General features: G+C 45.0%; 2 protein-coding genes across 2 annotated transcripts in view; one reads left to right on the top strand and one right to left on the bottom strand.

Moving 5' to 3' along the window:
• The window catches only part of tmem53 (transmembrane protein 53), a 9,523-nt gene extending 4,574 nt beyond the window's left edge, over positions 1-4,949 (bottom strand). The window contains exons 1-3 of the mRNA XM_056597503.1: positions 4,653-4,949; positions 4,306-4,409; positions 1,194-4,123 (exon numbers count right to left, since the gene is read on the bottom strand). Coding sequence (XP_056453478.1) covers positions 3,422-4,123; positions 4,306-4,409; positions 4,653-4,707 — 861 coding nt within the window. The 5' untranslated portion in view covers positions 4,708-4,949 and the 3' untranslated portion in view covers positions 1,194-3,421. The remainder of the gene's footprint in view (positions 1-1,193; positions 4,124-4,305; positions 4,410-4,652) is intronic.
• A 481-nt stretch (positions 4,950-5,430) lies between these two features.
• Positions 5,431-17,500, top strand: part of tesk2 (testis associated actin remodelling kinase 2) — a 37,240-nt gene continuing 25,170 nt past the window's right edge. Inside the window, exons 1-4 of the mRNA XM_056597494.1 lie at positions 5,431-5,815; positions 11,510-12,050; positions 12,579-12,698; positions 16,796-16,917. Coding sequence (XP_056453469.1) covers positions 11,928-12,050; positions 12,579-12,698; positions 16,796-16,917 — 365 coding nt within the window. The 5' untranslated portion in view covers positions 5,431-5,815; positions 11,510-11,927. The remainder of the gene's footprint in view (positions 5,816-11,509; positions 12,051-12,578; positions 12,699-16,795; positions 16,918-17,500) is intronic.

Below are 17,500 nucleotides of genomic sequence, written 5' to 3'. Positions count from 1 at the left end.
AGAGAGAGAGAGAGAGAGAGAGAGAGAGCAGGGAAGTGGAGGACTTCCTGTCAGCTTCCCTGCGCTGGTTGATCACAAGACCCCCACCCCTCACCGCAACGCACGCCACAGGGAGGGGACAGGAGAGGTCCTGGTCGCCGTGGGCGTCGGCCACGAAGAGACAGCGGAGCCAGGTAGTATGTGTGGAGAGGGATAGACAGATGGATGGATGGATGGATGAGAGATGGATGCATGGATGGATGCGTGGGTGGGTGGATGGATGTGTGGATGGATGGATGGATAGATTGATGATGGATGGGTGGAGGTAAAAAAGAAGCAGCAAGACCGAAGAACTGAAAGAGCTCACAAGTTCAGATGTAACAAATATACATGATTTCAAATTGAATCCCTCAAATAAGTTCCATGAAATATTTTGTTTCCTATATTATCAATTACAGTATGCTAAGATACTATTAGATATAATAGTAACAGAGTAAAAAAGAAGGGCACCATCGGAAATGTTCAGTAAAAGGAAAAGTTATCATGACAGAATGTCAGACTTGGCACCCTGAAATGTCAAACTTTATACTCAATCATGGCAAATCTCCTGCGAGAGCCAGCAGGATGGAGCATCAGATCATATCTTTTAGTGCGTATGAGTGTTGCTGTCAGATAAAATGTCCTACAGGCCCCTCCAACGATCTAGAGAGTCAGTTCAGGCGAACCATCCAAAATGTCAACGTGTACAGTGATACAAAAATGTTGCTAAACTCTCATCCTCATGCCATCGAGACTGGCATTAAAAACCCAAAGGCACACGTTCTTTTTTGTTGCGAGATAACCAGCTTTTGCAAAAGGGCGGCAAAAAAAAAGAATCAAACAGGCGTTCATACAGGTGTTGACTTTGGTCTTCTGGATGGTGTCAACAACAACTGGCGGGAAGAGAGTTCTTTGGTCTCTCAAGACGTGCGTTCGTTCGACTCCGGCCATGATAAAACGGCAAGATAGATTATTTGAATCAGGTAAATCATTGCTAAAAGTCAATGTGTAAAGCCAAGGTCCATGAAAACATCAGCTCGGGAAAGAGAACATGCAGGATATGTTACCTCGTTGCCAAGTGCTAGCACTTAGCACCATTAATCTTCTACCTCCCCCCCCCCCCCCACACACACACACACACACACCTCTCCTTTTCTCTCTCTATTATCTCCAACCTTCTATAATCTCCAGTCGTATTTTTCCTCTTCTTCCCTCCATGTTGCTGAGTGCTCCGCGTCCTCTAAAAGTATGGATCTTGACCGCAGCCATTTTTCCGACGAACAGGAAAAGGCTAAAGAGAAAGCGCTGACCCCTCTTCTCAGCAATTTCCAGCCCTCATCAGCGCGTGAGACTTCATTAACTTCCGTGACGGTAATTTCCTTCCCGCCCTGCGTTTCAGAAAGGGGGCTGTAATGACAGCGGTCTTAACTTACGTTTTCTTCTTTTTTTTTGTTTCGTTCAATTTCATTTTTTTTCATTTTACTTTAACTCTTGCCAAAGCAATGCTGCCGACTCAATCGAATAATCAAATTAGCGAAGTTTTGATTTATTAAGACTTTTAGAACCTGAAAAAGGAAAATCTCCACACAAACCTTATTTTTTCATATAGCATACATTTCCCAGCAGTAGGCCCAACGATATACATTGAAAAAATGAAGCAAGAAAATGAATATCCGCAAAAGTGTTGAATCCAAACGTAACTCAACAAAGGAAATGCCTCAGGCCACCTCGATTTATTTATTTTTTTAAATGAAGTAGCCTACATAACACACAATTCCTGGAACTGTAAAAAATATATACAACCAAAAAGCTTTCAAACGGAATGGTGATTGTGTTTTATGTTTGTTAAGATGCTTTTCTTCATACCAAAAAAAACCTTTCCTACCAATCTAATGCCTCCCTTTCCTTGTGTACTACACAACAAACAAACACTTAAATCATACAATGGCTTCTGTAGACGCAATGCTGGTACACAGCCTTTATTTGCGCACTTGGGAGAACCCATAACAAAATATCATTGTTCAAATTGAATGCACCGGCTGCACTGTGCAGGGCTACTGCGGATAAAGGCTGCCCTCTATAGGCCGTTGGAGGTCACTGAACGTCCTATCCGTTACTCAAATCAAGTCCGTTGGTAAGAGGAAAGACAGGCTTGCCCGTTGGAAACGATATGGGAAATAAAACAATTATACTAAATGATGTCTTAATATCTAAATGTATCTCTGTATAAGTTTACTGTCACTCATTATTATTCAAAGAACATGCTCTTTTTAAAATACATAGGCCTAGATATATTTATCATAGAGAATAATTCAGATTTATTTTATTAAATTTGAGATGAGCTAATGATGGGTTATTTAGAAAAATGTATAACTGAAATTGCATAATAAGACTGGACTGGTTTTTAGTAAATTAAAGTGCTGTAAGGATTGATTGATTGATCAATGCCTAGAAGAGTCAAGCTTGAAGTTGCTTTCGCGTTTATATTTAACCACAACGTTGTGAATCAATAAACATAATTTTCACATTAATCCAACCCAATGTTGTAGAAGTTATATCACATTAATACAATAGAACTCCACTCCCTTCATCTTCTGCAGCACTTAAACATAATCCATTGGGTAGCCTGAATAAAAGGCTATAGCCTACACAGAGTAATATTGAAGCCGTTAAATTCATAAATTCACTCTTAAAGTCACTTAAAACATGTGGCTGACTGGGCATAATATTATCACTTTCTATCTGGACATACTTAGAATATCCATCACAATATACCTTCTAAATAAAGATGGGCTCTTGTAACAGTAACAGAGAATGGTGTTAAGACTCCTAAACACTGTCAAAATGGTTTCATGATTATATACTCAAGGCAGACAATGGTGTCAAGTCAATTTGGAATACATATATCCAGTGTAAGCCATAGTGTTCATTTTCTACATGTGTTACAATACAGTAGTGCCGTAGGTACATACGGATAGAGCGAGCGTGTGTGTGTGTGTGTGTGTGTGTGTGTGTGTGTGTGTGTGTGTGGTTTAAAAGGTTATGCAAGCAAACAGTGAGTGTAGCAATCAGTTTCTACAGACAGCGTCTAAAGCCTTGTTCAACGAGAACTTGAATGTGAACCAGGAAGTGAAACAGGAACCGCTAGGAGTTAAATGTCTCAACATTTCCAATGAACCAATCAACAATCACTCGGCGGAGATTTACTAGCTCCCATCCTAGCTCGATTCTGTAGAGGTGAGTGTAGTCGTAGCAGGGATCAGCCAACAGCCAGACTACTCTACCAATGGACCTCCTCACCCTTTGGTCCATGCAGGGGGGAAGAGGGAGGTTGAGACCCCCCCCTCCATGGTCTCCCAACAGGAGACCACAGACCCCCCCTCCCAGTCCCACCCCCCTGGTCTCACTGTGCCTGAACCAGCCGTCTGCTCCTCCCCTGGGACTCCTCCCCGCTCGCCATGCAGGCCACCAGGAAGTCGCGGCACCGCTGCGTGTACTGCACCGGGAAGTCCCGGAAGTGGCTGACGTGGGCGCTCAACGCAAAGTCGACGCTCTCCACCGGGACCCCGTGGCGCCGGAGGGTCCCCACCATGTCCTCCACGTCCTTGTGCCGGATGACCCGGTCGGCTCCGGAGTACAGGTAGAGCTGGGGCCAGGGCGGCGGGTGGTCCGCCATGGCGTCATAATGGTTCCGGTGGACGTACTTGGTGATGGGGTAGAGCACCACGCGCAGCAGGAACACCGTCACGGCAAACAGCGCCGTCAGGACGCACCACAGCACCGGGTTGACCCTGGGCCCCAGGGTGGCGGTGAGGGCCCGCAGGGCGCCCCGCACGTTGGCGCTGCCGGGGGCGCTGTCCACCACGGCGCCGATGACGCGCAGCGAGCTGAACTGCTTGTCGCTGTGCAGCAGCTCCACCACGTAGCGGTAGAGCATGAAGCCGCCGTTGCTGAAGATGTGGAAGAAGACGGGGCTGTTCTCCACCTCGTAGTCGTACAGCACCTCCAGAAGCTTCAGGGCCGTGCCACTCAGCTCCTTGAAGCCGAACGACTCCGAGATGAAGACGGACTTCAGCTGGGCCGTGTAGCGGATGGTCACGCAGCCCTGCAACGGACGCAGGACAAGACACAAAGAGAGGAACGACAGACGTTAGGAAACGTCAGACAGTAAGAAACGAGAACAGGAAAGCAGAATGAATCAGAAGCCGATCCTAATTGCACAACCCCTTAGGACATTATGAGGACGAAATTAGGCTTTGAAGATAGTTTCAGGGTTGGCCGTCCGACCTGCTCATTGTAGATGGAGCTGTATTTGGAGAGGTGTTTGTCTTTGCAACCAGCCCAGCCCAAGAGGATGACAACCGGCTCCTTTGTCCCCTGCCAGTGTCTTTCTGTAAGCAGACACCACGTCAAAAGCAGTTCATAAGCAAGAGACATTTTCAAAGAGTGTGTTTGTGCGTGTGTGTCTGTGTGTGTGCGTGTGTACAGTTATACAATGTATGCATCAGTATGCTAACTGAGCTAACATAAAGGCAATGGGATGTATGGTAACAGATTACAGCGAGGCGGCTAGATGTCGTCTAACCAAATAGCTAGCTATTATGTCTACAGTGAAATCGAGCTCCACCACTCACCCGATGTCACTGCATCTGGAAACACAATATTGTAGTCGATCTCATCGTCTGCCATTTCTTCACGGTTGTATCAACTGCAGTAGAAAAATGTGTTGCTCATTTGGGTGTAGTTAATGGGGAGATGAGAAGTCCAATAATGATATAGTAGCTTGATGTCAGAAAGCGTTTACGAAATTGAAGTGAAAAAAATATCCCTGCAGGGCTAGTTATGTATTGGTTCGGCACACATCGATTGGTCGGAGTTCTTCTTCCTGGTCTTGCCGTGTACTTGAGTAGCGATTGCTGTATTTAACCACTAGATGGGAGTCTCAAGACGTCCAAATAAAGTCGAGGGAGCCCTACGGGATATCCGTGTTTGTAAAGGATATCTGTTGAGGCGAACTAACAAAAAAGTGCATGACTGACCTGAAAATGTTTTTATTTAAAAAAAAAAAAAAACACCATCTGAAATGAGAGTAAAGGCTACCTGAAATTGTACCACAGCTTCCTACACAAAACATAACGAACGATCAGCTTTCAAGTTAAGTAAGTGCAATTCTATGCCGAAAAAAACAAATTTAAGAGAGCCCATATATTAAATAAATGGCACCACAATCTCCATTCAAAACAATAACAACAACAACAACAACAACAACAACAACGGGATTTCTCATTGAGCACGCGTCAATGTTTTGAGCCGCCTTCGTGACCTCCGTGCATTGGGCGAGTTCGCTGTCAATCAAACTCGTGGCAAAATGTAGGCGGAGATTGTGGGAGTGACCTGGTGGGCGGGCGGAGGGAGAGGAAGGACCTGTCAAAGAGAAGCGACAAACGCTGATATACTAACCAAGGCGAACACCAAAACAATAGTATTATACCTGTTGGGGAGGCGATATACAACCACTGGAGGATTTTGTATTCACTTCGTATACTCAGCTATATGTATAATTCGCAGATGCGTAATCATTAGACAAACAAAACTTTGGTTTGTTTCCCTGACGACGTTCGGTAGCTCCTTCGCTCTTAGTGCTGTTTACCATCTCTTCTTACCAAGCGAGCTAGTTCTCGGTTTGATCCCACCAGTTTCGTTCACATGCTTCCAGGGACTGGCACGAATTTCGCCTTGAAACCTTTGATGACTCATAATTCGTGGTCGTGGAATGACCTCGATGAAAAACGAACAGGTAAGAAGAAAGTTGTGTAGGCAGCATCAAGGGAGTGAAGTCTCCTCGGAGTCTCCTCGCTGTTCGCTGTCTTGTGTTTACGTTCTCCACCTGCCCGGTTGGACGCACGTTTTACCAAATCAGTTAGTTTTTATATATTTTTTTGCGTTTTTGGAGTTTATAATACTTTCATTCGTTTAATAACCATTAATAGTCTCAGTGATTTATTTTGAAGATGATGTTAGCAGGACGCACATGATCATTGGCAGTAACGTTACTTTGTTGGCATTCTTTGAACAGACATGATGTTGATCCTCCTTGGTAATTAATTGCTAGTTAAACTATAAAGTCGTTTTGAAACGTGTTAACGAATGATTAAACCCGAGAAGAATGGCGGGTATGTGGAGGCTCGGATACCATGGACGTTTACCACAATAAATGCGGTCAGATAAGAGGGAACTATTTAAGGTGTGACCTCGTCAGGCATAAATTGCTGTACCTTGGTATGTGTTTGCAACGTCATTTTGAATTGTCTTTCCAAAGCAAAGGGAAAAAAACTTCATACGTATAGGTGCCCCCATGTTGCCATTGTATTTTGTAAATCTTGAGCTGTCGGCTTTTCATTCCTGCCTTATTATAGGGTTATGTTAAGTGGTGCCGTTTGGGAATTTGAGGCATTGTTGTTGAGGTATTGACAGAAATATTTCTACTCTGAATGTAATGAGGATTTATGATATCTAAAATAGTATAGTACTATAATAATAGTAAAAAACCCGCATTGTCGTATGATTTGACAGGAAGTTGTTCTTCAACGTCTAAATTGGATATGTATCTCTCCCCCTCGGAGCCCTATTGACATCAAACAGGATGATGATATCTCTTGCGTTTGATTTATGGAGCATGGGGACACCCCCGTTATATATTACTAAAACATCACTGGAGTCATTGAGAACTTCAGTCAAGTGCTAACCTGCCCGAATTGTAGTCCTACCCCTTTCTTCCCTCTGTTGTTGGAGGCAGAGTTTGCTATCAGACAGACCGACCGACAGACAGACAGTGTTTGTCCGAACAGGCCAGGAAGAGACAAGACAAAGCAGGCAACAGAGTATATGTCTATAGGGGTGGAAATTATATTGCAGAGAGCGTCCATTGCTGGTAATAGGTAGCATATGTCACTCGATCTGGGACTTTGCAAAGGTTCAGTGGAAAGTACCTTGGACCTAGCCTTGTGTACCATTAGGAACTTTTGTGAGGAAATAGCAGGAATGAGAAGAAACAAATAGATAATAGGATACACAAGACAGAAGTAATCCATAGAGCAGAGTTACCATCGCGGAGCATTGAATGGTATATACCTACATGAACACAAGCCATTGTGTTTGGTACGAATCAAACATTTGTGTTGGCAACACTGATTGGGTTGGCAAAGTGACAGGGAATTGGAATTACATTAAAGGGCAGGTAGATGTTAAGCGTCTTGTTCATGAATGCCTAGGATGCAGACATTTGGCCTGGAATCCAGAACCTTTGTCTAGGAGTCAGACACCCTAACCACTAGCCCTTCCTGCCCCAAACAAGCAGACCACTGTTGACCCCATCCTACAGCCCATCTCCATCATGGTTTGGTGGCACTGGCTAGGGGGTCTCCAAGCCAGAGGTTACCCGGTTCCATACCAAAGGCCAACAACATACCCTGTACGCATCCCCGAAGCAAAATGTCCTAACCTACCCCAAGCTCCTTGGGGGTAGGTCAGAAATGTCTTGCACAGAAAGTCGCTTTGGATAGAATCCGCCTGCTAACTAAATAAAGAGTTGAATAGTATAGTGTGTTCATTCTAGACTAGCTTATTTGTTCTCTGATCGAGGCACACTAGATGGGAATCATAATATAATGGAACTCCTTTAAGGACAGAACATACTCTATCTCACTTTAACCAGGCCTTTGGCAAAATATTAAGTCATGCTACAATAACAAAGTGCTGTCGGGTTTAAAAGGTACTTTGAATGATTGATGAATAAACTATTGCAAACATGTCGCACCCATCGTCAGAGCAGCAGATCACAAGCACCGCACCTAACCTCGAGTTGTTTTCAACCACAGGATGAATGTGTCTTGTTTTACATTGTCATTACATTGGTTATTATGAGACTTGTTGTTGCACTTGCCGACCTAGGCATTCGTCGCATACACTGTCCTCCTAAATCAGGCTAGAGGGTCAGGTCTCGACAGGTCTTGGTCAATAGGCAGAGCAATTTATACGTCCACAGTTCAGAGAAGCCCTCCACGCTACTCGAGGTGGAGGAGGCGGGAATTGTGGAAGGAGAGGGTCAGGGATTGGTGTAGCAAAAAGTCAGTCATTTCATCACAAATATGGTGAAGAGGAAACAGCACAGAGTTTTGCAAAACGGATCTTGAGGTAATTTTACGGTTTTCACCCTTCATGCAAATTTGACTCAGCAAAAGTCAGCTGCAATGGTGTTGAATTTTTTTATCTTAAAAAAAAAGAAATGTGCTTTCAATTTAACAGCCAATCATTCAACCCCCATTCTGTTGTTTTATTATCCTTGTTGTTAAAAACCATCACAAAAACTCCTTATCTCTCTGACTCTCGCTGCCCCCCTCGCAACCCATCATCATAAAGCCATTCAGAGGTTGATTTACTATTGACATCTTCTATTGGCCTGTAATCCACTGGGGCACAGCTGCTGAGTGCCAAGTCCCCAAAAAACTACTGCTAGAAAACTTGAGCCCCAGGCTACTTTGGTGGATGTCCCATCTGGTTTTTAAAATAACACTAGGCCACATTTTAGGAACCCAAAAAAAGTTTCCCCCTTTAAAAAAAACGAAACACCAAAACCTCCCCCTTTTCCACCCCCTGGTTCTTTTAGTGTGGTCTTTTGAAATGAATAGCCTTGGAAACGCAATACAACTGAGGACAGTACAAGTCTCTCGATGCTCGTCGGCGTCTATTTCTGTCTCCCTTTTAATTAGCTTGCGTTTGAAAACGTTTTAAACTTGACTGGATGATTTTGTCAGGGAGGGATTGGTTTCCGTAGCAGTTCCTCGTTGTTTTTCGAGAAACAGCTTTTTCTTGTTCACACAGCGCTCAGAATAGTAGTGACCGTCTATCAAATAGGTGAGTCATTGAAAACCGGAAGATGTGGTGTTTTCGCAGAGCTGGCTGTAGAGCGTTACTTCGTTTCAGTGGTCAACGAGTCACAGAAACATGTGATGGTTTCAGGTTAGATTAGGTTACATTGCATTTATTAAGCTGATGATTTTGTCCATTGCAGTTTATTGTGGGGGCACTGCATCCGTTTCTCTGTCCACGCTCTGGGTGCATTAAAAATTGGGAGAGGTTGAGAATTTATACTTACGTGTGTGTGTGTGTGTGTGAGTTTGTGTGTGTGTGTGTGCGTGTGCGTGTGTGTTGGGTCTGCATGAGGTCAGGTTCTGGTTGAGTGAGAGGCTACTGGAAGTTGTAGTCCTGATGCATGAGAGTGGCCTACAATTTATTTCCTGGCGCGGGTCGTATTCAACTACTGTCGTGTGTCGAGGAGCATGAAGCGTCATTAGAGAGAGAGAGAGAGAGAGAGATGGAGGGAAGAAAAATTGGAGTGTGAAAATCCTTTTAGGGATGTGGTTGGAGCCAGTGGGAATGATGTCACTTGTAAGCTGACCAGTTAGTCAAACGCTTCTTGAGTCTCGTGTCTGTGATGGAACACAACTGGACCCTGGTAGCACATGTATAAACTTCATTGCTGGGCCGCTGTAGTGGAAACCATGACTGTTTCCAACCTTGCTACTCAGATGTCAACACGCATACACACGCACACATCTGTACACCATATATCATATGCACACACAGTTCCGATAATCAAATGAATCTGAGCTTTTCCATGTAATCTTGTAGGCTACATGATGAATTCAGCAGCAAAGTACGAGAACAAAACCATTTTTACAGTTTGTTCAGGAATCGTATAACTCAATTTGTAGATCAGGGTTCGTGGGGTCATGTCTGGCATCGGAAAGGTCAGTTCATCTATTGTAGACACAAAAGTGACGTTGAAGAATGGACTGCAGGTCAAGAAGACACTGTCCCCAAGATACTCCATTATCGGAAATCCATACAGCCTCCTATTCTTACCAAGGCCCCTGCTGTGCCAGATGAACTTTGAATGTATCATTGCGACGCAGTCCGTTCTGTTACCGCAACCGTGGCATTCACGCACTGCGTGGAATTATGAACTTTGCACCACGAGTGACTCTGCATTAAAGGGCACAGCATACGACTTTCTCTTATACCAGCAAGCCTTGAGCATGTAATCCATGCGTGTGTTCATTCACTGATACTGAATCAGGATATTATCTATCTTTCATCAGCAGAACAGAATCAGTTGCTCACAGGCCTCAAGCTATTTCCAATAATGAGCTTGCCGAACAGGCGGGTGGGTAATCAATTATTGTCAAAGGTTACCACCAATGCTATTTTCCATCAAACACTATAATAATCACAATAAATACCGGGTGGTTAAAAAATCTCACAGTTAATCAAAGGTTATAAACAGGTTGGTAATAGCACATTGTTAAATCACAATAAAACAATAAAATGATAAATATCCGAGCATGCACCGTACAGACGATAAGGGACATGTTTCCAGTGCGAATCGGGTTCAGGATTTGGTATGAAGGATTTTTTGTTGATGTTTTTAGTTGAGTGGCCCCTTTTGGGTCTTCACGCGGGCAGTTCCAGGAATTCTTGCTTGTCTTGCTTTTTGTTTCACCTGCTCTTTATACACACATTCCAGTTGTTTTTGTTTTCCATAATAATTGTACTGGCAGTTTGTAATTCTAATGCTCTTATCTCTATCTTATCACCTATCAATTTGTCTCATCTTGTGAGAGAAGTGCAGAGGGGGTTATTATTTTGGTTTAATGAATATTTACTTTAATGAAAAAGGAAAATAAAGTTTGCGGAGAAGCTTCCGGCCCATCTCATTGTAAATATTTATTCATTTCTTTTCCCAGAGAGCATTGTTCCCAAACTCTTTTCCAACATGTTTTTAAGCTTCAAAAAGCTGTTTTTTTTTAAAGACCCATTCCTTGTTCCCTGTGTGTGTACCCTGCTGGCTTTGTTTTGGATGGCAATAGGGTCCAAGACCTGGAATAGTTCTTGGCTGATCTCCCGTAATTGGGAAATCAGAGCTTATTATAACCATTATGTGTTGGCATGTCGAGACGTGGGTGTCAGTCATGGGGAAGCCTTGGCAACTGTTCATGGTTTGTTCCCAAAACAGTTTGGGTTTTCGGTTGAAACGGTTTGATTTCTTTGCCAATTCCTTTTCATCCGTCTTCATTTATTCAGCTGCTTGATGGTGATGCATCATATTCTAATTATTATCATGTAATGAGATCAGTTACTTGGGTTACCATAGGGTTGTGATCAGGCGTTCAAGTTGTCACATCCTGTTCTTGAAGAAGAAGTGTTCCCTTACCTCGGTTGTTTGACTCCTGAAATGAAATTAATTCTAGTTAATAATGTGAGGACTGAACGCAACCAAAACCTAGTCTTATCATTGATATCCTGGTATTCTGTTGAATCCCAAGTTACAGCTTTGAACAGGAATATAATCTGCCCAGGTGTCACACGCACACGCGCACACGCACACACATGCACACACTCTGACTGAAGCCTCTGTTCCTTTCTTTTCCAGGCCATATCTCTGAGGACCTGCTAGGAGCCAGTTCAAGATGTGAGAGCCATGTCCTCCCAGGGGCTTCTAACACACTCCGTCTCCCCCAGTAAGGAGCTACGCTGCTGACTGGCCGACTCATCCCCCCCGGTCCCTTCCTACTGGACTACAGTGCACATTTTGGCGGCCCAAACACGATTTATTTTCTATGTTTTACACCAACATCCATGGAATGGGTGAATTCCCCACCTGGATCCCAAAGTGAACATTTGAGCTTTCTCCTTGGGATAAGGAGCCCGTTGACGCTGATGACGACGATGAAGGACTTGTGTCATGTGGTCGGCGTCCAGAGACAGCACTGAGAACCTTCCTCTGCCCTGGGGGACCGCGCCGCTAACAAGTCAGCTTCCGCCGCCGAGACCCCGCCGCCGCCCGGGTCATGGACCGCAACAAGCGCAACTCCATCGCCGGGTGCCCTACCAGAGCGGACCGTCACCATGACGACAGCGATGCCAACGCAGGGGGAGGGCCCCTGGACCCGGTCACCGGCCTGCCCTCACAGGTGATTGGTCCTGGCCACTTATTATCATGAGTGTGTTCCTGATCAAATGTTAATGTAAGATTGGTAAAAGCAATTAACGAATGGTTGACTTGGTCAGTTAAAAGTAATGCGTGTACATTTAAGAGTAAGTAGGATAAAAGGAGAATACAGTGTTTTAAAATGGAGAGAGCCTCACCCATATATGGTAAATGTTAAAAATACTGCATTTAGCGCTTTTCAGGCCTACGGTCCCTCAAAGCACTTTACAATATCTCAACACAATCAAACACACAATCGTTCAAACGCCCCCTCACCGACGGTGGTGTCAACCATGCAAGGCGACAGCCGGCACGTCGGGAGCAGTTAGGGTGAGGCGTCTTTCTCAGGCACACCTCGACACTAAGCTAGGAGGAACCAGCCATCGAACCAAACACCTCCAGAGTGCCGGACAACCCGCTCCACCTCCTGAGTCACGGCCACCCGTACAGGGCCTTCTAGGTGGCCATTTTGGATCTAAGTGTACATGTGGATGTGTCGGTGGTGCTGCAGATTGGCCGGGTGTGTCCGTCCTCCTACCGAGCCCTGATCAGTGCCTTCTCCTGCCTCACCCGCCTGGACGACTTCAGCAGCGAGTGGATCGGCTCAGGCTTCTTCTCCGAGGTGTACAAGGTGGGTCCCGGGAGACGTTGTTGTTGTTATGACTTTATGGAGGATGACTCTGCTACTCAGAGTCATGTCTGTTACACATGATTACTGCTTTCTCTCCCATTCATCCTTTTTCTATTTGTCATCGCCATAATTGCCACTCACAATCATTTTCCGTTTTAATTTTTTCTATCCCTGAATAATCCCCAGTGCAGGAAAGTGTAGTGGCCAGCCGATGTCTGTAGGCAGCCGTGAGCTAGGTGCTCCACGATGACTTGGACTGTAAGGTGCTGTGAATAAAAGTCTGGTAAATGCGAAAAAGAGATCATAGTCCATGCATTCCTCCAACCACTCATCCACACATTTGCGCATCTAACCTGCTGGTATGAGTACTGCATTGTCGGGTTCATGTTTCATCACTGCACTGAGCACGAGGAATCACAGATAATAAACATGGGTGAATGAAAAGGACATTTTAACGGTCTACCCTAAACAGTAAAAGCCCCAACGCCAAACTCGATTGGACTCCCAAACACCTCGAGTGGGCGCGGGTGTGCGTGGTGGTCCGCAGGCCGCTAGGGTGTATGCGCTTGCCTGCGCCACACGCTCAAACTCCCCCAACTCCCCCCTTTCCACGACAGTGTTTGAGTCTTGTTAGGCCTCAGCCACATAAAAGGAGCCATTCTATGATGGAGTTTGTTAACCCTATTACTTGACAACAACACCAACCCCCCCCCCCCCCCCCCCCCAGGGGCTTGTGAATGGCAGCCACACAGTCACACAGACATGCTACGTGTTATTACTCTGGCTGTGCGCCATGAGTGGCCCCTTTCTCTAACGCCAGGAGCACACCAGAGCAGTCTTCCACGCTTCGAGCAAAGCACTGCTCTTGCAAAGATCTTCTATTTTCCTGGTTTGTGTGTGTGCGTGCGCAATAAAAAGAGTGTTTCGGATTGGGGCTCTGGGAGACTTTACTATCTGTCAACAGTGAGAGGGAGAGAGCGGAAGTGTCAGACGTTAAAAACAACCGTCGAGAATTTACCACACGCATAAAGTTTGAACTGCAAACGAGTTTGAGTGCGGTGGAGTTATGTCTGTTGACACAATGGCTTTCTGTTTTTTTTTTTGAGGGGTTATTGATGGCGGGGGGAATGGACTGAAGGGTGGTCTTGTGCCGGTGACAGTGAATCTCTTGACTCTGTGTGGAATTGACAGAGATTGTTATGATTGGTTGGTTGTTGTGCGTGTTTGTGTTATAACATGTCAATTAATTTGCCACTGAAGTGTATGCATGCGTGGTGTGGGACCCAGTCATCCCTTCGTTGGCTATTGAGTTTAGGCCTCATGCAACCAGGAAGGGATGTTCAATAGCAGGCTCTCCTGTTGGCCTAGACAATTCTTTTAGTGTATTTGTTCGTCTGGATTAATCTGCTCTCAAGTAGAACGTTGTTTGCAACGAAGGTTGAGGCCAGCTTTTTACAATTATTATATGGATATAAGCTAATATAACCTATAAAGGATATAAAACATTTTATTATTACTATGAGTCGGATGGAGCTCCTGATGCAGAAGGGTAGATGGGGGGGGGGGGGGGGGTGGGGGGGGGGGGGGGGGGGGGGGGGGGGGGGGGGGGGGTTATGGGTGGGACGGAGCTGAGGAGGGAGAGCAGCGTGGCGTGAATGAGTCTGGACCCGAGCCTAAGAGAGGGGTTGGGGCAGTTTGATGCCTGCAGGGCTGTGTGTGTGTGTGTGTGTGTGTGTGTGTGTGTGTGTGTGTGTGTGTGTGTGTGTGTGTGTGTGTGTGTGTGTGTGTGTGTGTGTGTGTGTGTGTGTGTGTGTGTGTGTGTGTGTGTGTGTGTGTGTGTGTGTGTGTGTGCAGGGGGGGGGGGGGGGTGGTAATGACTGGAGATGAAGCAGATTGTGAGGGAAGTTCCAGTTTCATTTGTGGAAGAGGACAAAGATGCAGGGGGTTGGAATTTAAAGTTTCTACAAAGAATGAGATGTTATGCAGGGAAAAGGGCTTGTGTGTGTGTGGCGGCAGGGGGGGGGGGGCCTAAAGGCTTCATCTGTATGAAGCCTTTAGACGAGAGAGGGAGAGAGAGCACTGGAGAGGGAGAAAGAGGGAGAGAGGAGGGGAGATTGACTGTGAGAGAGAGAGAGAAGTGGAGAGAGAGACTGGCAAAGGGAGAACGGAGCAAGAGAGACAGAGTTGTAGAGGGCGAGAGACTGAGAGAGATAGGCAAACTCTATGGGCGAGAGAGAGACGGAGAGGGGCATTGGAGTGCATGGTAGTTGGAGGTGAGGATGTGACCATGCCCAGGGTGGGGGAGGATTAGGGTTGTTGGGGGCATGGGGGGAGGGGGTGGAGTCACCATCTGTTGTTTCCCCTCCTGTCCTGCTGAGAAGACGGCTGGCTACTAGACACCGCTCTGCCTCCTTGAACTTGGGCTGTGTGTGTGTGTGTGTGTGTGTGTGTGTGTGTGTGTGTGTGTGTGTGTGTGTGTGTGTGTGTGTGTGTGTGTGTGTGTGTGTGTGTGTGTGTGTGTGTGTGTGTGTGTGTGTGTGTGTTGATCTGGCAATATTCAGAAAATAAACACTTCCTAATTAGCTTAGCAAATATTGTTTTTATTGCGTCAAAAGTAAAGAAGAAATGATAATATGCATTTCATGGAATGTAGTACAAATAAATATAGTCCACGCAGCTCTGCTGTTAGGAACATCTTTAGTTAGCAGAATGCGACTCCCACGTATCTTGCGTATTGCTTGCGTATTGCTTTTTCTAATTGCATTTATGCAAAATGTAAGGGTTGCATAAGATGTACATGTGCAATATCTCAACGTGTGTCTTGGCTCTGCATACTTAACAGCCAGTCCTCGATGACAGGGATGACGAATATGAAAGGTGTTTGACCTTATATACGGTAATTAGAACATCTATCTTTCCCTCAGACTTCCAGGAACAGCTTCAATGTATGACTTGTTCCTACGAACAGAGATTCCAGATATTGACGGATAGAATGCAAAACATGATCTTAGTCATGCACAATGCGTGTCCATCCGTTTGCACTTTAATTAAAACGTATCTCCTCCAACATCGTAATTTCAATACTATCTTTTTTGGTATTCAAATTTCTTCCGATGCAGCCTACAGTGTTTGTCATTATGGCAATCGACGGCGTTATGTATGTAACAGATCATCACGACCACTTACTCCTCCACCCACACGTTGCCATGATAGCAACACCAAAACAAAGTGCCCCACATCGGTAGTCATGAAATCGTATGAACTCATGCTTAGAACGCTGATAGGCAGACCTGCCTCTGTAAAAAACATTCACCAACAGCGACATCACACTGTTAATAAAAGGTTCAAGTGATTCTCTTGGGTCCATCCCTGGTACGGCACCAATGTCGATGTCCTTCACTGCATCTGCAGATTTTTTACTACTACTTTACTTTGCTATGAATGCATTTAGTGTTCTTCTGATTCCCTGCCTTAGTCTATCTTCATGTGCTATGTTTCATGTTCCTCGCTGTTCTGTACAGTTCTTTGATGTGTGTTGTGTTCGTTTACTTTTAGGGTGCTTTATAAATCAACCTGAACCAATCCAGTCCCCATCCAGACCTCTTTTATAGAGCTACCTATAGCACGATTCTTCTCGTTAGCGTAGAACATAGCACATGTTGACGTCACTGTGTGTGTGTCTGTGTGTCGTTGTGTGTATGTGTGTCTGTGTGTGTTTATATGTACGTGTGAGCTGAACCGGCAACGTTCAGGAAAATAACTAAATTGCGTAGAAAATACATTTTGTTATTGTGATTAATAGTCTTAGAAATGATCTACAATCTGTATTTCATTGAATATAAATAAATATAATCCATGCAGCTCTGTTGCTGGAGGAACATTTTCACTTTGCAGAATATGAATGCGACACCCACATATCTTGTGTATTTCTTGTGTTTGTGCAAAATGTAGATGTTGCATAAGATATACATGTGCAATACCTCAACGTGTGTCTTAGCTCTGCATACTTAACAGCCAGGCCTTGATTAAATATGTGTCTGTGTGTTTGTGGTTGTGTGTCTGTGTGTCGGTGCGCGTGTCTGTGCGTGTGTGCGCAGGTGCGCCACCGAGCCTCCGGCCAGGTGATGGCGCTGAAGATGAACAAGCTAAGCAGCAACCGAGCCAACATGCTGCGTGAGGTGCAGCTGATGAACCGGCTCAACCACCCCAACATCCTGCGGTACGTATCCATGGCAACCGCAAGGCTGGAGAGAGCTGGGTTAATTATTGCTTCAGACACGGAATATGTGGACCTAGTGTTATATAGGAGATAGGATAGGTGACCCTAGTGTTATATAGATGACCCTAGGGTTGTATAGCTGACCTTAGTGTTATGTAGGTGAACCTAGTGTTATATAGGTGAACCTAGTGTTGTATAGCTGAACCTCCTGTTATATATGTGACCCTAGTGTTGTATAGGTGACCCTAGTCTGATATGGGTGAACATAGTGTCATATAGGTGAACCTAGTGTTATATAGATGAACCTCGTGTTATATAGGTGAACCTCCTGTTATATAGGTGAACCTTGTGTTAGATAGATGAACCTTGTGTTATATAGATGAACCTTGTGTTATATAGATGAACCTCGTGTTATATAGGTGAACCTAGTGTTATATAGATGAACCTCGTGTTATATAGGTGAACCTCGTGTTACATAGATGAACCTCGTGTTATATAGGTGAACCTTGTGTTATATAGATGAACCTCGTGTTATATAGATGAACCCTGTGTTATATAGATGAACCTCGTGTTATATAGGTGA

This window comes from Gadus chalcogrammus, chromosome 8 (assembly GCF_026213295.1).
Source record: "Gadus chalcogrammus isolate NIFS_2021 chromosome 8, NIFS_Gcha_1.0, whole genome shotgun sequence".
NCBI lineage: Eukaryota > Metazoa > Chordata > Actinopteri > Gadiformes > Gadidae > Gadus > Gadus chalcogrammus.
This window is presented reverse-complemented; position numbering and strand designations above follow the sequence as displayed.